Here is a 24,929-nt window from a genome sequence, read left to right as displayed (position 1 = left end):
TTTACTTGTCCAAATTTTTCAAAGTAAGAGACTATGTTGTAGAATTAAAAGAAAACCAGACAAAATAGAAAGCCTTTTTCAGGTCAACAAATTTAAAGAGTTACAGCTACAGGGGCTTTCACTATTTTTTTCTCAGAATCAAAAATTGACAAAAGATGAAATCTAGCTTATGAAAAGGCAAAAGGGTCACCATGTATGCATAGGGGCCATGGACAAAACAAACATTAAAGCAAGCAAGCAAAGAAACAAACAAAACAATATACTGACTAAACAAAAAGATATAAATAAAATGCAACAAAGACCATAGAGAAACATAAATAATAAACTAAATAGATACAAAGAAACTAAAAATGTGTGACATATACGAAGAGAGGACGCTGGAGGCAGCATTCTGTATCAAGGTGACAAGTTCTTTGATTATAGGTCTGCCGTAGATGTATTTGTCACATATATTTTTAGCCAGTCTATTTGTCTGTGTTTTTCATCATCGTCCCTTTGTAATTTTTTTATTTCTTTCACTTTTTGTCCATATGTCTATCTGTTTGCTTACTTGTTTGAGGCCCCTATGGTATATGGCGACCTTCAGATAATTCAAAAGTGAAATCAATATACCATACAACTGTGCTTGGCAGGGAGATTATTTTATTATCCATTGTCAATACTAGACAATAGGGGAATAAGCACATTCATGGGCATGCTCAGTCATTGGCATTGAGTGTTTCCTCTTTAAGTAAAAGGTCACAAAAGTTCCTCTTTAAATAAAGGTCACAAAGGTCAAACACTTTTGAAAGTATTCATGTAAAGAACAATTACTCATCATTATTTGTACATCAATGCACATGTTCCTCAGCAGGATGGTATCGTCCTTGTTAAATGAATCTCATTCATTTGATTGTTTTCTTCTTCAATTGCTGGAACACTCCAGCAATGGAATAAAATATAGAGGATTAAAACACCTGCAGGCAAGATCACCGTGACGGTACTCATTTCAGCGGGGCTCGAGTTACGCTGAAAACGACTGATTTTACATTTTATGTTGTGCTGTTTGGTGGCGCTCAAACGTATCCCACAAGGCATTTTCAAAATGGCGGATACAGAGGGGAATGAAGATGTTATTGAGGGAAGTGTACCGGGAGCCAGGTGCTGTAGTCGTACACTTGATATATAAAACGCATGCTTTCATGCTTGACTTTTGTTTTCTGCCGATGTAGCTGTGGATATTGATGCACCTTGCTGTTGCTTGACCGGTCGCTGTCGGTTCAAAATGAACTGGCGAAGAGGTTGTGCCGTTCGTGCAGAATGAAACATACCGTTCTGCAATGTGAACCTCCCGCGAAAAAAGTGACCGCCTGACAGCGAATGCATGTATGTCTACCGTTGATATCTGGTGCCTTTATCAATCCATTCCTAGCGCCTTAGCAAACCTCACAAGTGTCGGAAAGCTGACTGTATAACCCACTTTCCTTCTAGCCGTCTGGGTAGCCATGACCATTGAACTGTCAGCGTGATGCGTATTGACATGTCGTCCACCCTGCACCGTGGCGATTTGTTGTGAGTCGCATCCTACAATTTCGCGTTTACCGTTTCACTTGAATAGATACTTTGGTTACGCCCATATGTTGTAAACCCAGACGATAAAAATACTTTCATTTTGAGCGGCCGTCATGCATTATGCACGCCTGAATGGTTTTACCACGGACGTCGTCTGTGTACTACCTCCATGATACTTTAAACAGTTCAATAAGTTCCACATGGGTTGAACCCAGATGCGTTTCACCTTTCCGACCTTACGTTTATTACCATATTGTTCACATCTTGAGCTAGAAATGCTACAGCGTCTAACCTTTCCCCATCACTTATAGTGCATAATAACAGAAATCTAATCAAATCTCTGATTTTAAAATCAAGACCAAATTCACTAAAACGCATATTATATTATAATCACATGACAATTTCAAGAGCTTTTATTTTTTTTCTGTTATAAACTTCTCTCTTGAACTGGTTTAGGGAAGTGGTGTCTTCATTTGTGCTTTGAATGGGCAGCATTATGGTGACATGCTGTTGCTTTAGGCAGGGTCATCCCAGGGTAACGCCCTGCACAGTAACCCTTCTTTCTGTATCAACAGTTCACTACACATCAATCTGTTTAGTTGAATCATATTAAACAATAATCAGATAATCTACAGAATAATCTGTATTTTGACCAACAATGATGTGATCTAACAAGTAGTAACGGTTGTGTTTAGCAGCTTCTGCTTTGAAAGATTTGATGTGAGTTATCCGAAGGAAAACATCTGGTTTCCTGTTTGGAGTTCCCAGCATTTCAGTTGGCAGCCACTATTGATTGAACTTTTGTCATCTTGGATCATGCCCCCTTTGCATCAACAGCTCAGTTTGGAAATGTGTTGATGTTTTTAGAAATGCAAAATTAAGTTGGAAATAAAATCATCTGATTTGAATTTGATTATCAGGGATCATGTAGGTATAATTCAAGTCTTTTCTGGTTTTCTTTATTTTAGAAGTTAATCAGTGACACAGATCTGTGCAATAGTAAACCTACTACTGTACCGATTTAGAAAACGGGTCTTGCATTATTTTACTGTAGTGGGTGTGACCCTGGGATGATGTCACCTAAACAACAGCCCTTCGCTGTAATACTGTATTCACAGTCAGCTGGGTCTTTTGCAAGTCCAAAGACACTTTTCGGTGTGGGGAGGGGGTGCAGAGACACGATTATGAGGCACCTTTTATTCATTGTATATCAACAGGTAGATATACAAAAACATATGGAAGGTGGGTTCATTTGTTTAACACTGTCGCCACCATGGTTTTAGCCAAACCCATTGTTATCAAGGGCGAGAGTGGATGAACAGGTGAAACTCAACAGTTGAGCACCTTGAAAATTTTTTCTTCCGAGATCTTCGCGTATTGCTTTTGTTACTACCCGTAGACATTATTAAGTATAAACAGAACCACTTGATTCTGTACAAGTGTTGGTTTGGCTAGGGTAGTGAAACTTGTATCATTAAGAACATGACAAATATTGTGCTACGAAACTGCTAAATTAATTAAACTTGCCTTCAATTTCTGAATGACAATTTATGCGAATAGTGAAAGTGGCAAAGGAAGAAATATATGTATATAGTGAGGATGTTTTGATAAGGTATCTATCCTGAGATGAATGTTGGCACAGCTTTTGAAGAAATCTTCACTCCTTCTTCCACCCCTATTTCACTGTAAATAGATCCAACCATACCCAGTCTGTCAGTCCTAACTCTAGTCAATAAAAGACGGCTATCCAGAGTGCCTTTTATAGCTTTGAGAAGACCAACTGACAGTAAAACTATTTTTTTTTTGACTCAGGCAAATTGTTTGTAATTCACTTATTTGTTTAGATTTTGCCCACAGAGATTTATAAAGCATTGTATCTAGGTCTACTTAAGATAATTTGCGACTCAAAAGTGATAGATTGCTTAACTTTCCTCATGAAGCTTTCAACCATACCACATCAAGAATGAAAAAAGTGATAGACTAGAATTGTAAAAATTTGAGAGTCTGAATATCTGTCTCTGAAGCGCATTCTACCTTAAGAGTTACAGACATTTCCTTAAACAGGAACTTCCCCTATAAAAGCTGGACTATCGTAAATCTCTGCAAATGTAAAAAAGCCACACTAACAATCGGACGTGCCGTGTCTGGTCAAGAATCCAATAATTTTACCATGTTTCGGGCGTTCATTGTCATGGAATCTTGCATATGTCTGTGAATGTATAGGGACTAAACTTGAGTCAAATATATACTGAAAAAATGTTCCGTTTTTTATCTTAGAATGCATATGTTTCAAAATGTACTCCCTGTACGACCATTTGACCCCTCTTTGCATTTGTCACGAAAGTGCCCATCATGATTAGTCAAATATATCATACAGTAAAAGCGATGCTATGAGAATTCAAAAACTCCCGCTCAGTGTATGCAAATGGCTGTGTCATCAGTAATGCCCCTATTGTGCATCAATGGTCCTGTAACTTCCTGTTTAAAAGTTAAATATTAATGTCTTCGCTGGAGGATTCTCTCTGTGCTCTCGCGTAGAGAGCGCCCTCGAGCGACGAATCTTTCAGTCTAACAACGTGAACAATAATAGCATTGCTTTTGTTTTTCTTTGCAATTGCAGCCAAAACCCTGTCCTCCAGGCATCCAACTCATTTGAAGACCTCAGTTTTTCCATAGAGGACGACATTCCCGCCAGGAAAATTAGACATGCAAGCGGCAGCATCAATGAAATTGCGGAGAAAAAACAGGAAGAGGATACGGACGGTGACGGTGAAGTCAGGACGAGTCCAATAACCGAGGAAAATGAAATCTCAGAGAACAGTGATTACGCTGAACAGATAGACCACATGTCAATAGAGGACACGGACAATGAAGTGTTTGTTAGTTCCGGGAAAGATGATGAGGAAACCACCAGGATAAGGTCTGGCACAATGCTGGATAAAGTTGATAGTGTGGATCGGGAACAGCTTGATGAAGGTAGAAAATTTATGTCAATATCTTAGGCTATCTGGTGATTTCAGTAACTTCAAATATATAAGATTACGAATTTTTCAAAGTTTGTCCTCCTGCAATGATTTATCATCAAGATATACCTGTAAGTGGTCTCATATTGAATCCTTTGGATCTATTTACAGTAGTGGCCCTTGATTGACCGACTTAGAGCAATCAATATGAACACATGATGCCAGAGAATACTCTGACGCAAGTTTTTATTTACGTGCATACAGAGCGGTTTTAGGCTCTGGCAAGAATTGTTCCCGTTTTGACATCTCTGAAATATCCCTGGTGTCATGAACACTTACGCATAATAGATGCTGGGTTCTACTTCCAAAAACATGTTAGGATACACAGTGTTCAGCTTGTCAACTCAGCCTTTTAGATTGCATTGTTATTGTTGACAAGTGAATTCTGGTCAGAACTAGAATTCAAATGTAAACAGCAACTGTGCATTTTACACCCATAGTTGACAGGCAGAATAGTTGCTGATTCAGCATGCTTTGGTGAGTTGGACAAGAATGTGTAGTTGACATACCGGTACAAAATGAAAAAAAGTTAAAAAAAAAAAATTATTACAAGTTTCAGCTACTTGCCCTTCAACATTAATGATGCATGTGAAATTTATATTCATCACATTGCCATATCAGCCTGTGCATAACTTGTTCATTTGTGAAAATAAAATTATTTGCTTCTTGGATTTTATTTTGCTTTTGCCAGCAGCAGAAAAATCATGGACCAGGAATTTTTGGTTCAAAGTTTATGAACTCTAATTTGGCCGATACGTCAATGTTGTCAGTAAATATGCTTGATGTTTTTGATAACTCAGTGAGTCATTGTGTGCTTGTGAATGTCAAGGAATTTTGTTAGAAATTTACGAAATTCCTGACTCCAGTGTAACTAGTTGTACAGAATATTGGAAGTGAAAATTGCCAGAGACATTATTGGCCTGTACGGGATTGGGACTCACTTGGTATAGGACTCACTATTGTAGGATAGTGAATTCGAGACTTTAGCACTGTGTTGTGTCCATGAGCAAGGCTCTTTACTCCTCATTGCTTCATTGGGTTGTTGGGGGTGATGGGTGCCTCAACCTATAAAACAGCTGCTACAGTACCCATTGAATGAGTTCCCATAGTTTGTGTGTGTACCTCATGCTGTAAATGGGCTGTCAGCCATTGGATGACTGTAATGAATGATGGGTACCTCATTCAAGAAATGGGCTGATACCCATCAGATTGGTAGAGTGGGTGATTGGTACTTCATTCTGTAAATGGGCTAACACCCATTGGATGACCATAGTGGGTGATAGGTACCTCTTTCTGTAAATGAGCTGATACCAATTGGATGACCATAGTGGGTGATTGGTACTTCATTCTGTAAATGGGCTGATACCAATTGGATGACCATAGTGGGTGGTTGTTACTTCATTCTGTAAATGGGCTAACACCCATTGGATGACCATAGTGGGTGATAGGTACCTCATACATGTACTGTAAGTGGGCTGTCACTTCATGGATGGGTAGAGTGGGTGATGGGTAGATGGGTAGAGTGGGTGATGGGTAGAATATAAATGGGCTGTCACCCATTCAATGGGTAGAGTGGGTGATGAACACCCCATCCTATAAATAGACTGTCACCCATTGGATGGGTTAAGTGGGTGATAGGTACCCCATCCTATAAATGGACTGTCACCCATTTGATTGGTAGAGTGGGTGATGGGTACCCCATCCTATAAATGGACTGTCACCCATTTGATGGGTAGAGTGGGTGATGGGTACCCCATCCTATAAATGGACTGTCACCCATTGAATGAATTGAATAAATAAATGAACAGGCATCTGAAATAGAGCATTAGGTATTTTACTGATGGATCTATCAGTTTAATTGTAATAGTGAAATATTCAAATCAAATCATCCCTGCATTCAATACACAATATAACCAGTCTGCAAGCTCCTGATCACATAACTTGATAAAAGGCAATGATACTCTACTTGAACATTATTTCACTTTTATCACATTAATTCTAATGTTTTTGCCACTATTTATGTTGTGGCTGCTGGAATCATATAATGTAATACCCTGCAAAATTAAAACGATAATCGCTTTGTACTTTCCCAACCAAGAGAAAGGCAAGCGTTGTCTGTAAGTAGGCAAATAGTGGGTATTGTCTGCAAGTACTGGTAGGTAGTAATGGATACTGTTCATGATATGATAAAGTTTTATTATCTGTCATGCAAAACCACAGTGTAATGAAAATGGAATGCTTTCCTATGCCGATCAAAATACGACATCTATATCGTGCATTAGATATGGGCTAATGTGTAGCATCTCGGAAGCTGTTATTCAATTGGTTGGCTGAATCTTACCATTATAATTGAGTTATACACAATAGACTCCCTAAGTCGCTGTGAATAGTGACAACCAACCAATCAGAAGCAGTTATATATAGGACTGTATGAATGTCATTTGTCCTATATATTTTGGTAATGAGCAACAAAGTGCATTTCTGTCAGTTGAACATTTAGTAGCTGGTAGTGAACATGATGAAACCTGTTCAAATGAAACCCCAAACAGACATATCGATCTAGTAGATCAATCCTTAAATCCTTCTGAAATCCTTTCCAGATACCAGTAAAAAGCTGTGTGCTATAAGTTCACCACCATTTCAAAGAAAAAACCTAAATTATCTCTTAATAATGTCTATAAATATTTAAGTTGGTTCTGTAGAAATTCCTTTTGCGGACATTTCACCTCGTCTCTTGTTTTGATGTGAAGAAATAATATTAACCTTTGAATGCCAAAGTCAATTTTGTTGCCTTAATAGAATATATGCCAATTTTTTCAGATTTTTGCCAAGATTTTCATAAAGAACTGTAGCCAATGCAATGTGATGTCCATTCAGTCAAAAATTATTTAAAAAATTACAGAAAAATTCACACAATTTGTTAAAATATTGCACTAAAATTTTGGTGGGAAAAATTACAGCACTCAAAAGGTTGATACAGTGGATATCATGATGACTGGCTTTACGGGTTTACCACGCTGTGAAGAGCTGTTACCTAATCATATCGGCAAAATGTATCTACAAATACAAAAGGAGACTTGAAGGTGTGAACGCACCTAGAAAAGGTGTCAAGTGGAGAAAACAGGTTCTGAATAAAATAAGATGTATATGCCATTACAGTGAGAATTTGGTTGAATTAACCAACAAGAATTATTATACGCAGCTGAAACGAAATTTCCAATAGTACTCCAACACAGGACAGTGTTTCAGGCAGGGGTGTATCTGTCATGAGCCGAGGTAGAGTTCAAGTTTTGGTGTTTGTGCAACAATGACAACTTATCAATGGTCAGGGCTGTGTACATGTGTGCAAATTAATTTCCAAAAATGCATTGACTATGTTATTGTCACTGATTCGAACAAAAATTCTGAGTGTCGCTGATTCAATCGCCGATTGCAGATTAATCATTTGGTGTAGATCCATTGAATTTGCATGATTCAAGAAAATTACATTTTAAATTAACAACTTCTGAAATGGAATATTTTCTTACAGCTATGAATGGTCCTATCATCTCTGACACTCTGGAACATGTGCACGAAGTTGCCATTTTTACGGTCCATCCGTCCATCAGATAATGATATTAAGTCATTACGTTACAGCTTTGTCAATACCAGTAAATTTTGTGTTGCAATACTATTACTGATTATGTATCCAATTATCCAGAATTGTGGCCCCAGATGTTTTCCATATCTGCAAATTTATGGGCATCTCCAAAACTGTAAAATAATAGCAATAATGTACTCTCTCTCGGCCCATAATGGACGAAAAGCACTTTGCATGACAATATGTGGGAGGTGAAGTTGAGTATATTATGGAATACTAAGTTTGCTTGAGGGGTACCGGTACATTATTGCTTAAATATTACAAATATAATATATTCAGATGTAATTTATAGTAGATCTTAACAAAAACATGTGTGTGAATCTGTTTCAGATGTACAGAGTGCTGAGTGGAAATCACATAAAAAACACATATTTATTCTAAGTGAAGCAGGAAAGCCCATCTATTCAAGGTGAGACATGTATAAATATCAACTCATTCAAAGAATAACCATCAACAAATTTGGAGTTAAATTTTGAAAAAAAAACAGATCACCTACACACATAATCTTAAAGGCAAAACACTTGTTTATTCGCAATGGGGCATTTGAAGAATACATGGCCATGGTTTTTGAGGGGGCCCTCCCAGCCATGTGAAGTGACTAGACCCCCTAGGACTGTGTTAATTTAAACATTTGTCCAGTCTTGGAAATTTTTTAAAGTACAAACCAGAAGTGCTTCCAACAGAATTGCCAATACGATATTAAAAATTGATCCAGGTGAATTTAACTATAAAAGAAAATTAATGGTGTTGTTATACAATATAACAGCAACAATCACTCTTCTGCTTATCTTTGTTTCCAAGTAAAAAATTCAAATACCCATACTATCCATAATCAGAGTGATTAGCTGTATCTTTTGTTGCAGTTTACTCACCGAAAAACTATCCAATCTTTGATCAATTGATATTTTGGTTTTGAATCTGGTAACAAGTTGTGTTTGAAAATGTGGCATTTAAATCCTTGGTAATGACTTTGGTCAATTTAATTCAGCCGCCTGTGTGTGTATTTGTATTAGCCATAGCTGAGTTGCAACTCAAAATTTAGTTCTTTAAAATTTTATGTTGTGCATTTATCCCCAGAAACATTATGTGGTCACACTTCAGTACGCATATTATGTAAGTCGCATTTGATTTCAAAACCATCGGGAAAAAACGCAAAAAGATACAGCTTGTGAGTCTTTAAAGACTTTGATGTCGTAAAAAAATGTTCAGTTCAAAATATGTGTAGATCTTGAGAATCTTCACTAGATGGAGTTTGTTCAACATTGTATTTATTCACATGCTCTTATCAGTTTATTCTTGTTTTACCCTATCTTAAGTACTGTATACAATATGGTTTATTGACAGGTATGGAGCCGAGGACAGGCTAGTGACTCTCATGGGTGTCATGCAGGCTTTAGTGTCTTTTGTACAAGCAGATAAAAACAGTATCAGGTAAGATCAGCATTTACAGACGTTGGGAAAGTGAAAGTTGTTCCCCAACACTCTTATACCGAAATTATACATGATTCACAAATATTGTTCATGATTTTTCCAGAAGTATACGGCCCCTGGTTTATAAGAGTGTGTAGGAACGCGTTGGTTCAACATTGAGTACATTTCTTTGTTGTAGAAATGTGCATGTCTTAGCGTGGCTTTTATAATTGCTAGGTAGAAACATACCTCTTAGAATATTGATGAATTTTGACACGTCATCAGCCACTTTATCCAAGGTATATTATCCAGTTCATAATGTACTCTTGTCTCTTTTATCTCAGGTCCATAACTGCAGGGGATCACAAGTTTATATTTCTTGTTAGATTACCATTAATTCTAGTAGCTGTGTCTAGTACACAAGAATCTCCACAACAGGTGAGTGACTCTAAACATATCAACCTCTACTTTCAAAATCTGCAACAAAAATTGGTAAAGTGTTATCACATTTTAAGATTTTATGCGAATAGCTCAATGTCGTTAAATTTGTTTCCTCGGCAAATGATGCAGAACTTTTAGCTCAAAGGTATCATACAAATTAGAGTTCTGTTTTATTTGTAAGTGATGTATCATTAGGGAAAGACTGCATTAACTTGCATGGTACCTGAAACCCAGGTCCTTGCCTGACCAACTCGGGTGACAAACAGAAGACTTTTAATCCCCCAAGGTGTTAATGTTCCATTGTTACCTTTATCTTATCCAGCTGGTGCCATTGTAGGAAAGGCAGGTCTGTGAAATTAATCCTCTGATAACTAAGTAGGGAAGTGGGGTATTCCTAAGTTAATGGAGCTTTCCCGTAATGTGTGTTTTTGGAGGGAGGGAGGGAGGGAGGGAGAGAGAGAGAGACACACACACACAAACAGAGAAAAATTGGAATGATGATAGAGAGAAAAGGTATAGAGTTGCTATATGTTCTGTGTTAGCTTTACAGAGGACAAATTGATAGATTGTTCAGTTTTTATGTCCTTCTACATTCTCAGTAAAGTTTTTCTGATCAATAAAGGGGGCAACACCCTCTCTGAACACCTCTCCCTCCCCTTACCACCCATTGATGACAATTTGATACCTACCAGTATTTGAAAAACATGGCAACAAGCTGACCATACACATAGACCATCTTTGGGGGATATTAACCCTTTGAATGCCAAAGTCAACTTTTGTCACCCTCAGAAAATATATTCACGTCAATTTTTTTCAGATTTTTGTCAAAATTTTGATAAAAAACTGTGGCAAATGAAATTTGATGTCCATTTGGTCCAAAATTATCAATACAGAAAAATCCATAGAAATTGGTAAAAATGTTTCACTAAAATTTTGGTGGGAACAATTATGGCACTCAAAGGGTTAAAAACAAGCAAGAGAGCCATGGAACTTTAAATATTATAGTATGTCAGCCATCAGAACAAATGGAAAAGAAGAAAGCTGGTTTTGTAGTAGAAACAATTGTGTATTGCCTTAAGGTGGCTGGAAAGGCTATTTTTGCACCAATTCTTTTCTCAGAGTTAATGTCAAGTTCCAAGTGTTAGAATCAAGATATTTAGTTCAAATTTTCAGGATAAATCCCTTAGTTAATATTTTCTCCAAAGAATATAAAAATTGTATATTTGCAGCCATGATTTTGAAATATGACACCAGTAAATATAAAATTTAATTTTTCATATTTTTTTTACATATTTGAATTAATAATAATTGATAGTATTAATATTACCAAATTAGTTATAAATATGTTGACACTATTAATTGTAAGATTTGTACGGCAGGATTTGTAAATAAATTTGTTTTTATGATTTTACATGGGTTTACATATCAACAAATTATTAAAAATTCTTTCAAATTTCAAAATGTGATTTTTCAAAAAGTACTTCAAACACAGGGAAAGTGTGCCATGCTAATCTTATCTGTAACCTTGTTAATAGGCTGTAAAAATTCCATGTCCATATCTCATTTCAAAGGTTGGATTAAATTGGTATATAATTATGTAGGAAAACTGTTATTCTGTCAAAATGTTGAAAACAAGCCATATTTGCACCCTCTTTTGAAGTCATAGAGCAGTCTTTTTGGTTAATCTCACTTTTGACACCTCTTGACACTCAAAGAATCTAAAAATGCAATTACAATAGCAGTCACTCACTCTGAATGCAAGCAGCGCCTTGTCAAACTTTCCTGAAAAACAGCAAATAATGACTTTCCCTTTTCAAACATTTTTAAAAGCTAGGGGACCACTACCATAGTTAATACACTAAGGACTCCCCAACTTCTTCTTATTTGGTCAGTTTTTCAGAAGTTTCAACAGGCTATAACTCTGCAATGCCTTGTGCCCAAATGTCTAGTTTTTTTTATTCCACAGAGAATGTTGACTACTTTTATATGTTAATAGTTTTGTTGAAGTTTATAACTGACGCTCTAGCCTTTCCAACCACCTTAAAAGAATGAAAAGTGTTATATTTGAAAGCATGTATCTAACTTTTAATATCTCTTTGTTCTTTTTGATCCACAGTTAATTGTGCAATTAACATATGTTTACAATCAGATTGTTAGTGTTTTAACATTCAGCCAATTAAATAGAATATTTCAACAGAGAAGAAATTATGACTTACGAAGACTTTTGACAGGTAACTGCAAATACAGACTTGATTAAGTCAAACCATACTCTCTTACACCGTGCAAACAATATAGCTTGAAAGCTGTAGGCTTTGATCATCCATCAGAATTTCTTTGCTATGTATCGACAACAAGGTCTCGCTGTAACTCTCAATAGTGGTAAAACATATGGTGTACAGCAAAACTAATTCTATACACATAAACTATAAAGTTCTCTGGTTTTGTACCTCTGTAACCGTAAGTTTGAATATACAATCTTTGATAACCAGTTTCAACAGGCATCAGAATTCTCTTTAAAGAGACAAAGTCAGCCATTTTCATGAATTTGTTTGATACGAAACACTACTGATATTGTTTGACATGTTGAAAGATACCGAATGAATGGGTTACCATGCATACATGTATATTCAACCCCGGTTTTGGACATGATACATGAAACCAACGCGAAAATGAATTAATGGTCATGACCATTAATTCATATTTTCGATGGTTTCATTTAATTTGTGTAAAACCGGGGTCGAATATATGCATGGTAACCCATTCATTCGGTATCTTTCAACATGTCAAACAATATAAGTAGTATCTCGTATCAAACAAAATTCATGAAAAATGGCCGACTTTGTCCCTTTAAGGTTATTTGCGCCCTCAAAATTGAAAAACTTAAACTTTTGCTCAAACGTTCCTCAAGCAAACATTCAACCATTCTCTTGGTCACAGTGCAAGTTTTTGTAACAGAGAAACCAAGTACCAAACATTTATTGACATTTGAAATTCAAAATGGCTGCTATCTGTATCTCATCTCTATTTGGAAAGATAAAATACTCTATTTTTCGCAAAAACTACCGGTGAGCCTGTGACCAGTCCAGTATGAACAAAAGTCAGAATAAACACTGTTTTTTTCGTGGCAAGGTTTCAATTCTACTGATTATTTTTTAATCAATATTTCTAATGCTACCAATTTTTTTTTTCACATATTCTTTCCACAGGGACTGAAAAATTTATTGATAATTTATTGAAGTTGATTGATACTGATCCTAGCTTTCTATTGCAAGCTGTAAGATGTTTGCCAATGTCAAGTACAGTCAGAGATATTATAGCTCAAAGTATGCACAGCGCTAAAGTTAGGGTAAGTATATGGGGCCAGTCTTGTGTTTTGGTCACTCTTTGTACCAGGCCATCTCAGAAAATCTGACAAAATCTGTTAGTTTGCTGTCATACATTTCATCAATAGGACAGAATTGCTGATGGCCAATATCTGTTTTTTAACCCAGTCATATTTTTGATGATGATGTGTAATTTTACCTCCTCGTATATATAAATTTTTTACTTGATTACATGAATTTTGATTTTTGAAAAACTGAATCAATGGAAATTTTCCTTACTCCAAGAGCTTTAAAATGAGCCCCCACAAGTGGTAGACCAGAAAAGAATTGTAAAAATTTGAGTCCAAATACGGCCCCCAAGGCACATTTTAGCTTCACTATCTCTATACCACAAAAGCAGCATATGTACAATAGACTCTTTCACAGCCCAAAGTTGTTAAGGCACGCCCTCTATGAGAGGATGGCATCAGGTAATGCGGCAAGTTCAAGGTTTGTCAACTTCAGGACACCACTTCATTCGCCCTGTCGTTGAGGGCGTCCTGTCAAACAACTTTGTGGCCAACAGAGCAGTATGAAAGAGTTTGTTCTTAGAGTTTACACTCCCGCACGTGCAAATACAAAAACCAACTTAAAAATGATTCTGAGAAGACAAAACTAATGAGTGTCTTTGTTTTCTTGCAGGATCTAGTCTTTTCTATTCTTATTTCTAAAAATCAATTAATAGCCTTAGTTAGGATGAAGAAGTATGTTCTACACCCAGCAGGTCAGTATAGATCTAATCTTTTCAAGTCAATATCAGATTTTATTTACTTCTCAAAAGTCAAATAAGTGTGCATATCTCCCTTACTCCCAAGGCAGACATTCTTTCTTCATACATTGATTTTCATGTTTAAATGACTGTCTTTTCATGTGCGTCGTCTCACCATTCCCCCCACCCCCGCTTGTCATTTTAAACATCTCTAACAGGAAATGTGATTATCCCTGTGCCTGTCATAATGTAAATATCTCATTCACACATTCTGTGTCAGTCCATTCTGATGTAGCCGTTTTCTCAGTTAGACGTAGCACTAGGGAAAACGGACCATAATTTGCCATTACAGATACATGTATTATCAATATTAGGATATGCTGCATTATCCTGAAATATGCTATACTATTACAAACATTGGCTCAAAAATCAAATCGTCCACCCCTAAATTTGTCGTAACCCTATTGTTTCGAAGGCAGTGTTGGACTGGTACATTAGAAAATAGGGATGATAGTGCCAAGTCTCTGTTCACCGTCTAATGTTATTGTCCGTCTTTATTTTCAGATCTTCACCTAATTTTCAACCTTGTAAGTGCCTCCACATCGTTCCAGGCAGCCGAGTCCTGGACTCCGATATGTCTGCCCAAATTTGACAACAGTGGCTTTCTACACGCACATGTCTCATACCTTGACGACACCGATGCGTGTCTACTCTTGCTGACCGTTGACAAGGAACTCTTCTTTACCTTATCCGATTGCAGACAGAAAATATTTGAGGTTTGTTTCAATGTCACATTTACCATCAGCTGATCTGTCAGGCTTTGAATCTAGTGGAATTTTCATGCAGTGCTCACTCGATGAAAAACTAATACATTCCCTTTAAATTCTCTGGAACTGCATAGTTAAACAAAAAACCAATAACAGTATACCAAGCCATTTTGATCAGTTTACAACATATGTGCACGAGTGATAGCAAGTGCATATATGGGGTGAGCTGGCCTAACTCGAGTGGTATACCCATTGCTGAGGTGGTCATAATATTAAATTGAAATTTGGCATGAAACGCGAACAAGGAAATTTTTCTCTAGCTGAGAGCTTCTGCCTGTTCCAAACATGCCATATTGTGAATATAGCATTGTAATTTTCACATCTTGACCAATCAGATCACAGTATTTGCACCATGAATACACTGATGTGATATAATACTTGTTAATTCACTTTGCATAAATGAATATTAACTGTGCGTCACGCCACAAGCAGTAGATGGCTATTTGATAAATTTACTCCAGGAATGATGTGTGGTGTGAGTTGCATACCCATTCAATGCTTACATGCTTTTTGTTGATGAATATATTTATTTACAAAATCAGCTTTTGATGGTAAGGAAGGTCAGTGGTATACATTAAAATTTAATGTGTTATTACTGACATCAAAGATCTGTCAAAGGTATGATATTTTTTTATTCCGATTATTTGCACAAAAGATTTTAAGTTTTTCTCGTACGTCTGTAGGAGTTTCATCCAGGAGTTTTTGTTGCCCACCAGACTTTTAAAGTTTGTTCGTTCTCATAATATGAACCAAAGAGTCCCTGAACTCGATGATTGCATGTACTTACCTCAAACATTGTTCACTCTCAACAGAGGTTACGGAAGCACGGCTGCTTGCAAGCAATACGGGACTCACTGAACCACGACAGCTATAAAGTGGCCCAGGTCGGTATCAGCGATCTCAGACACTTCCTTTACAAGTCCAGGAGCACGGCGCAGTTTACCAGTCCAGCGTGGGAACCACCTTACACAGATCTAAAGCAGAGAGAGAGGTTGGTCAAAAAAAATTGTCATCTTTGATTTCAACAGCAAATCTTTATAAATCTTGAAACTTTCTCTTGTTGACTTTTGAACATTTTACAGAGAGCAGACGACGTTATTGAAAAGCACATGTGACATGCAAAAAAGTTGCCAGGATGCAGTAAATTTGCATGTATTTGCATATATCCTTATATGGTAAAAGGTGTGTATCACCCATGCTTAATGGAATGTTAGTAGTAGTAAACTCGTTTTGTGGCATAAACTCTTTTGATGGGCCCTAAGTGAAATTTATCAGCTACAAGGAAGATGGGGGACTGCATTGCTTTACGGGGGTACTGAGCAGATTCCGCTGTAATTTTTAGTCATTCCACCAAAGTTCAAAACAAAAGGTAAATATGATCTAAGTCATAGTATGAAATATAAACACAATTCCTGAACTGAGTACCATTGTTCAGTAACGTAACCTGCTGGCATTTGGAGTTTGTACATCCAAGAGTGCTGATCTTCCAAACTTGCTTGTTTTGCTCCACAGATGTAGTAAGTATTAGCCCTTTGAGTGCTGTAATTTTTCCCGGCAACATTTAGTGCAACATTTTACCAATTTTTTGAATTTTCCTGTAATTTTTTTGATAATTTTGGAACAAACAGACATCACATTTCATCGGCTACAGTTTTTCATCAAAATTTTGGCAAAACTATGAAAAAATTTTGACTGGGGTACATTCTGTAAAGGCGACAAAAATTGACTTTGGTGCACAAAGGGTTAACTCTGTTTTCTGCATTCTTTCAGGTTGTTCAGTATGTATCATTTCCTGCATCAGAGGATACACTGCTCAAGGCCTCTGAAGATACTGTTCCATGCCACGGAGAAAGAAACACTCCTTGGCTGGGTAAGTCGCACTGATCTTACTGATCTCAATATTGATTTCATCTTTTCATCTAATATTTATTACAAAATATTAACGACCTCACTCTAGGCCTGGAGACCCATGTATAAGGGTGATTTAGGTATGTTACAAGGAAGTCAGGACTTATGGTAGAATCTGGCTCAGGGACAGATATTCAGAGTCAAATTTCTACAATTCTTTTCTGATATACCACTTGTATGGGGCTCATTTTAAAGCTCTTGGAGAAAGGAAAAGTTTAACTGTCTTAGTTATTCGAAAATCTCAAAAATTTTCCTTCAAGGCTAATGAAATGCAAAAAAGTTGTTGTCTTCCCGTGTGAGTATATCTGCTGCATAATGTCCTTTTGTGCCGATAAGGCCAAAGTAATTGAAATTCTCTGTTTTGCGTACCCACCCGCTTAGGTTTTTAAGGTTTTCATGAAAAACACACACAGTGTATTTGAATAGAAAATTTTAGGACATAACTGCTTAGCTTTCTGAACTAAAATTTTGTTACAATTTTTTATTTGCTGCAATCAAATTACATTGTGTTAATTTTCTTGTGTGTGTTTTTCAGCCGCTAAGACGCGTACCTTTTCCCATTTAGAGTGGATGCAAAACAAAGAATTTAATTACTTTGGCCGATAACTGTGTTGTGATGATATCAAATATTCTGTGGATGTCTGTCACTTCTGCAGATTACATCAGGGTTTGAGTTGTATGCAACCTTTGGTCCCTTGGTGACTAAACCAGTGGCAATTACTGCAATCAATAAACTACTCAAATGGATCAAGGTAAAGATTTTACAGATATCTCCAATGTTCTCCACAGCTTGGAAAAAACAGAGGGGTGGCAAATTTACATATCAATGCATAATTTGCATATTCTGTTGTTGTGAAAATGTATTCTTTTGTACAGTTATTAACATATGAATAGATTGCTCTAAAACACAGAGGGATGGCCATCCCTCAAAATCCCCTTTTGGAGAACCCGTATCCTCTATTACATAGTCCATGTACAGTTTATTGTCTATGACGTATGTGGTAACTGTGTTGGATATAATTATTTATTTTACATTCACACATTCTTAGATTTTTCAGTTTTTGGAAAAATCCCCAAAAACTTGTCTTGCAGTTTTCCATGGTTGGCAGTATTCTGCCACAAAACCTAGCCATGACTTTTATAACATCCTTCTTTGTAGCAGTCGTATTACAACCATTGAACTGTGTGATGACATATAACGGTTTCCACCAGTAGCATAATAGTTACAGCAATGAGCGGGCTTAATAAGAAAACTGTCAAATAACAGTGACTTGATTTTGTGTAAATTTCTTTTCATCGGCCTGACTTTTGGACTTTTGAGTGGAGCAAGAAGGAAGAATTTATTTACTTTTGCCTAATTTTCTTTCTACTACAGTGTTGCAGTTCAAAATAGCCACGTTGAATAACACAAGTTGAAAAATCCAAAGAATATGAACACTTTCTCAAAACTAACTTTAAACTCTGTAGAACAGTGTAATTTGCCTTGATCCCATTTCTCCAAACAATCATTTACTGAATGAGAGACTCACTATTAGTACCTCAATAGTTAGATAAAAGCTCTCTCAAGTGCCTTGTCAATTTTCTTTGTTTTCTCATTTATAGAAAGAAGAGGAACGATTCTTCATCCTCAACTCACCAGTCTTCTGAGATCATTGCAGACACCCAGAATGGACTCTGAGCGCAGCAAAGTTCCCATCAAATCAAAACTCATGTAAAAATGCATGTGATATGAAAAATATGCGGGATTTTCGCGCAGCAAATTGAAAGCCTTTATTTTGTCAGAGTTGGCGCGGTAATTTTCGTTCAAAAGGTATTAATATTTTATACAGATATCAGAAAGGAAATTGATCAGTGTGTTGCGTGCTTGTAAGGCATGGTACATTCACTGGTTGAAGTATGGCATCCAAGATGATTACAAATGCAAAATTTTGAATCGCAGTTGAGAATCAAGATTGTTGCCCACCACTTGAATTCTGGGTAATATTGGTGAATCCAAACTGAATCAGAATCCAAGTATAGGGCAGCTGATCAAACCAGTCACCAAAGAGTTTTGGATTGGAATAATTGTATTCCAACTGACCAAAGAGAAAATGATCAACAAAATCCGAAAAATGGCAAATGAAAAATGATTCATGATGAGATTAATATTGTTGAATTTCTAAATTGATGAAAGATGAAATCTGTGTAAATTTTGATCTGGAATATCACAATGAAGACATGCTATACTGTGTAATTTTAGCCGTTTTTGTTAATCATGAAGTCCAAAAACTTGTTTGTTCATTCAATTTTTGTAACCAAATGAAAACCAACGGTTACAATGTACATTGTTAGGCTAATTTTCCATCAACCTCATATGAAGATTTCTGAAGAAAGTTGTTTGATCAAATTGATCATTTATCACCAGTTGATTTTTTTTTCCACGAGGGCCAAAGGCAAAAAATATTCCATTGGTAAACCTGCAAGTGTAAAATATGTTGGCATTTTGTTTCATAGACTTTTGAAACTTTGTACTTTCATCCGTCTCTTCCAGTTGTTGTTCTTTTCACTATGTAAATGACAACACTGATACATTTGTTCCTGAACAGAAAACACTAGCGCTGATCGCAAATGTCATTTTTTTCTCCCATTAATATGCATAAATAAATATTTGTCTGCATTTCCTGCATAAACGATAAAAATAAAACCTGCTAGTGTTACAATGGCTACTAAAAGTCACATTAATTTGTATGAATTTATGGCTCAGACTACAAGCTGCAACAACAGCCGCGCATGCAACATTATGCTTTGCCCGAATTTTAGGCAGCGTTGGCTGATGTCGTGCGCGTGTTGCTATACTTAGTAACAAACCTGAAATTGCAATCAATGCTATTGAATGACCTACCATTCATACACATCCACTTGACATTTCCTAGTAAATAACTGTGTGTTTCAAGTTCCATGGATGTGCGTGCCATTTTCATCTAGGCCTAGGGAAGGAGGCAATTTGAGCGTGATTTTTTTTTTCAATTATTGAAACTCGTGTACAGATGTGTACAAATTTTCTTTTATTTTTATCAAATTATTTCAGAGGATGTATCCTTGCTTACAAATATCAACATTGTTATTTATTTGTTTTTTTTATTTTTTGTTTGTGCATGGTAGCAGTCAGCAGCATTCATAATCAGGACATGTTTTTTTTAATTGTGGATTTTCATTGTTTTGATTTCTCTGCCTTGGAGTACTTTTGGCATTAAGGTAGAATTCGCCTCGGGGACAGATACTCAGACTCTCAAACTTTTATAATTCTTAGTTTTTTGGAAATCGGAAATTTTATTTCCCCATAGAGTTAACATAGTGATGGCGGCCATTTTGAATTTCAAATATTGGTAAATGTTTGGTTATTTGTTTCTCTAGCACAAAACTTTGCACGATGACCCCTGATTTTTGTTCGTGATTTACAACCATTTTCAGTAATAGAGCGCGAAGCCACTGCAGTGAACTGCAATAAAACTGCTTACACTAATTAGTTTCAGCTGTAGCCGTGGCCACTTTTGTGTTGAACAAGGCTACTTGATAAAGACCAAAAAGTCTGCTTGTACAAAGGCAAAACTAGCTCTGTCTGAGGCTCGAGTTGTAAATGAGAGTTTACGATTGGCACCCTGTGTTCAAGATTAAGATACAATGTAACATTACCATGCACTGGTCCATGTACAAATCTTGTTTATTTCAACTTCCCCAGACAAACTGTCTGCATGGGACATACAATGTTGAGGACTTTGCCAGCTGGCTACAGCTGAAACTAATTAGTGTGAGCAGTTTTATTGCAGTTCACTGCAGTGGCTTCGCGCTCTATTACTGAAAACGGTTGTAATAAGAGAATTGTTTTAAAGTTTCAGAGGAAAGTTTGAGTAAAAGTTTAAGTGTCACTTTCGAGGTGCATACTACCTTAATGCGGCGTATATATAGTTAAAAGCTCACAAAGAAATTAAATTGACAGCCATCTAATCAGCATAAATCTGACTAGCATTGTGACCAGCCAACCTCTGTTATGTGTCCCAGCTGGAATGTGGTAGAAAATAACCAAATTCTAAGCAGTGATTGTACTCTAATAAAGCGTACACCATGGTCACAACTTCCCTGCAGGTGTAAAACACAAAACTGACAGGGTACGATCATACATGCAGGGTCTGTACGCACCTGGAAAGTCCTGAAATTTATAGCCTCCTTGTGTCCTGGAAAATTGATAAGCCACCAAAAATTGCCAAAAAAGTGAAATGTCGTAAAAAGTATGTAAGTGATATATATATAAATGATATATCCTTAAATGATACCTGGAAAATGGCATTTTTGGCCCCCAAAAGTTCCTGAAAATTTGCTGAAAGTCCTAGACCCTGTATTAGTTATGAGATAATAGTGCTGGTATTCAAAATTCAATAATATCAGTAATACTAAAGAGTGCTTTTGCTTGAAGATAGCAGGAGTTTGCAAGATATGTTGGACCTCATGCTCTGACACAAAAGCCTCATATCCAGGTATAGCGTTGAAGTATCCATGTTTCTGAGTTGCGCTGAAGTCAGCCGTAGAATTGGTGTACCTGCTTAGAGTGCCATCACTGCTTGAAATTGATTAAGAGACAGAGTAATTCTCATTAAATTTTACATTTTTAGTGCAAAGTTTTAGTATAGCCCTAATGTGTTCTATGGAAGATGGGCTTCTACCAGATAGACATTGGGGGGGGGGGGGGGGCAGAATAGGGGAGGGTGACAGCTTTAGATATTAAGGAAGATAGGGTATCCTGAACACCAAAATAATCATATACCTGTTTTGACTGTGTGAGCTTTAACATTGTTGTGAATATATTTACTTTTCATTATTCTATAAACTTTTAAATGATTTAGAGGTTATAAACGGCAAGCGAGGGTATTGGTTGCGGATATAAGACCTCTGGGGTGAAAATTAGCATATTTGGTGGGAAATAATCACCGAGCGAAGCGAGGTGATTATTTCACCCAAATATGCTACTTTTCACCCCAGAGGTCTTATATCCGCAACCAAATACCCGAGCGCACCGTTATAACCTCATTATGATATGCTAAAGTTAAAAACAAGTGGGCAGTTTCGTTATTTAGGGCCGAAGTTGGAACGAGAGTTCAGGACCGCTCAGCCTCATACAAACTCTAAAAAGAACGTTTCAGAACGCGCGCGCGTGCACAGTTGAATTCATAAATACGGTTACGCAACGCATCGATATCGCGATTAGACATCGAACTTGAAGAATTTTACTAAATAAAAACGCTCAAAAAAACTTTAAAAACTCATGTTGTTGTTACATAGCCTCCGCTCCTTACAGAAACTCTTCATTTGTTGGTTCGTCAAGCTGCACTAGACTAAAATTTAACAATCAAAATCAATCTGAAGCCATAGACTTGTTCAACATTATGGCGCGTTGAGCTCTCAAGTTGACGTTCGAAATTTGCGCGAGCTCAAAAATGTTACGCAGCGCACAGGTCTTCTTGTGGAGAATATAAACCCCGGCTCCAGCCAATCAGATTGCCGGATTCCAGCTAAGCATATTATAATTGTGCTTTAACGTTTTATTTCTCATGTTTCCATGTTCCACTCAATGTTTTATGTAACGCTCACCTTTAGATTTCCATTGCCTGCAAGCATGTCCTTTTTTAAAATCACAACCTAAAGTAAAATGTCCTCCGTGTATGTTTACCTCATCAGGCTTGGATATCTGAAATCTTTAGCCCAAACCCATGGTTATCAATGGTGATTGTTGACCTATTTACAGGGAATTGGGGTGAACAAGCTCAAAAATTCCACGAGCATGACACTGAAAAACTGTATCCCTATTTGTTCAGTAATGTAGGTGCACCCTAAACACTTAGAGTCTTTGTATTAAAGGCACTCAGTCACCAGTAATTCTAGCCAATCAATGATTTGCACTTGGAGGGCCATACAAAAATGGCTGACACGCCCTTTTTACCATATATGGATGTATGCAAAATTCACAGCAACCAATCAACTGTACAACACATGTTTAGAAATTGTAAATGTCATTGTTAGTGTATTTTAATGCCTTGGACATTGAACATGGCCAGCAAAGTTTGCAAATATTTGATTTTTCTTGAACTTCTAATAAAACAGCTATAAAGTAGTTTTTCGGCTGTAATATAATGAAACTCATGTGAACATATTTTGAAAGCAATTTCATATTTTCAGAAACACCAAAAGAACGGGTTTGTAACATTTTGTAATTGGTGTCATATGGAACCTCAAAATAATCCCCTTTTAACAAAATTTCTGTAGTTTTGACTGTTTATTATTGGGATCATTTATTTTAAATGTGATATTCCATTTAAATAAACATTTTGATAGAGCGTTCTTGTTGTATAGTAAGCTTGAATCGTTTCCTCCATTCTGTCAAATTCATTGTAGCCATTTCATCCCAAGTAAGTGTAAATTTTGACAATTTTATTTTAATAATAGTACTGAATGTATAAACTTAACTTGTTTGGTCTCACAGGCGCTCGTGGGCTACTTGATCGATCGATCGCATACGCGTTACTTTGCATTCCACCGCAAATAAAATACACCAAGGCTGGTTTATTTAGCCTTAGTGTATTTAGTTGCGTGTATTTTAGTCGTGGTGGAGGGTAGAGCAACGAGTACATGATCGATAGATCGAGCATTCAATGAATCGATCAAGCAGACTTACCCAGCCCATGAGTGCCTGTGTTTGGTCTGCTTCTGAGGAGCATTCATAAACCACCAACTTTGCTTTGCTGTAACAGTTCGTTATAACCCTATTGAAAGCAATAGGGGCGTACCAAAGTCTACCGCGGGGAGGGTTAATACCATCTGTCAGTCAGTGGTAGTTCACCCTTTATCAAGTCTCCCCTTCAGAAGAAATGCAGAGTAAATGTACCAGATTTCATAGCTATTGTAAAAATTTTTTCAAATGTGAAGTGTATTTTGCGAAGGGGGATATTTTACATTTTAAATAGCCAATCAGGGTTGACCTTTCATTTAGAACCCTTGATGAGTTCCTGGTATGTCTTCATTAATTGCTATGACTGAACTGCTAATCACAATTTGTTTCACGATTTTCAATTGGTGAAGTAAGTGCTGCATTACAGATTTCCCATTCCCACACCCAATGGGAATGCACGTTACATCTATAAAGTAAGTTGTCTCATTTTGCCTGTACAGTTGAGCAGCGGATGCTGTTGGTGTATTTAGTCTTATAGACTTTCAAGACTTGTACAGATGATTAAACTAATGTACAGATTAATTAATTAAAAGTAATCTTGGGAACTCAATCTCTCTTGTGTTGTTTGCACATATCCAAGAAGTTAGGACTCCGGCCGACAAACATTACATCACTTGTGACTCTTGAAGTCAAACACTAAATTTTACCTCCAGTAATGAGCAATGAATGCCATTAGAGTTACTTCATTGATGTGCTTGATATTAAACCTTTGAGCGCTATTTCTCCCGCCAAAATTTTAGTGCAAAATTTCACCAATTTGTATTAATTTTTCTGTAATTTTTTTATAATTTCAACCAAATGGACATCACATTTCATTGGCTACTGTTTTTTTACAAAATTTGGCAAAAATCTGAGAAAAATTGACGGGGGATCTTATTTTATGAAGGGGACAAGAATAGACTTTGGCGCTCAAAGGGTTACCATATGGCACCCTGCTCTGTCTCCTTGACACTGTAAACTACCGGTATATGTAGCTCTGCCAGAAGTGAGTAAAGTGTCAATGATTATAATTAACAGAGTGCATATATGAAGTGAACTGGTCAAAATCGAGTGGTATACCGTCGCTGGGTGTGATTTATTGTTATTATATCATAACAGTATATTGAAATTCTGTCGTGGAAAGTCATAAAGAGATTTCGCTATCGCTCGTGCATATATGTCGTGAACTGGTCAAAATCTTGTGGTATATCGTCGCTTGGGGTGCTTTATTGCTTAATTACAATTCAAATTTTATTATTTTATGGATGATTTTCTTGGATATTTATCTAACATTCATTAGTGCCCCCTTCCTTCATAGACAT

General features: G+C 36.7%; 1 protein-coding gene across 1 annotated transcript; it reads left to right on the top strand.

Annotated features, from left to right (window-relative positions):
- Nucleotides 1-1,064: 1,064 nt before the first annotated feature.
- LOC139116818 (vacuolar fusion protein MON1 homolog A-like) lies at nucleotides 1,065-18,551 on the top strand. The gene is made up of 13 exons (XM_070679508.1): nucleotides 1,065-1,140; nucleotides 4,172-4,527; nucleotides 8,545-8,623; nucleotides 9,559-9,645; nucleotides 9,969-10,062; nucleotides 12,182-12,296; nucleotides 13,272-13,411; nucleotides 14,070-14,151; nucleotides 14,701-14,912; nucleotides 15,776-15,954; nucleotides 16,734-16,833; nucleotides 17,528-17,623; nucleotides 18,474-18,551. The coding sequence occupies exons 1-13, from the start codon at nucleotides 1,085-1,087 to the stop codon at nucleotides 18,516-18,518; spliced, it is 1,641 nt and encodes a 546-aa protein (XP_070535609.1). The 5' UTR covers nucleotides 1,065-1,084; the 3' UTR covers nucleotides 18,519-18,551.
- Nucleotides 18,552-24,929: the final 6,378 nt, after the last annotated feature.

Source organism: Ptychodera flava, chromosome 2 (assembly GCF_041260155.1).
Source record: "Ptychodera flava strain L36383 chromosome 2, AS_Pfla_20210202, whole genome shotgun sequence".
Taxonomy (NCBI): Eukaryota; Metazoa; Hemichordata; class Enteropneusta; family Ptychoderidae; genus Ptychodera; species Ptychodera flava.
This window is presented reverse-complemented; position numbering and strand designations above follow the sequence as displayed.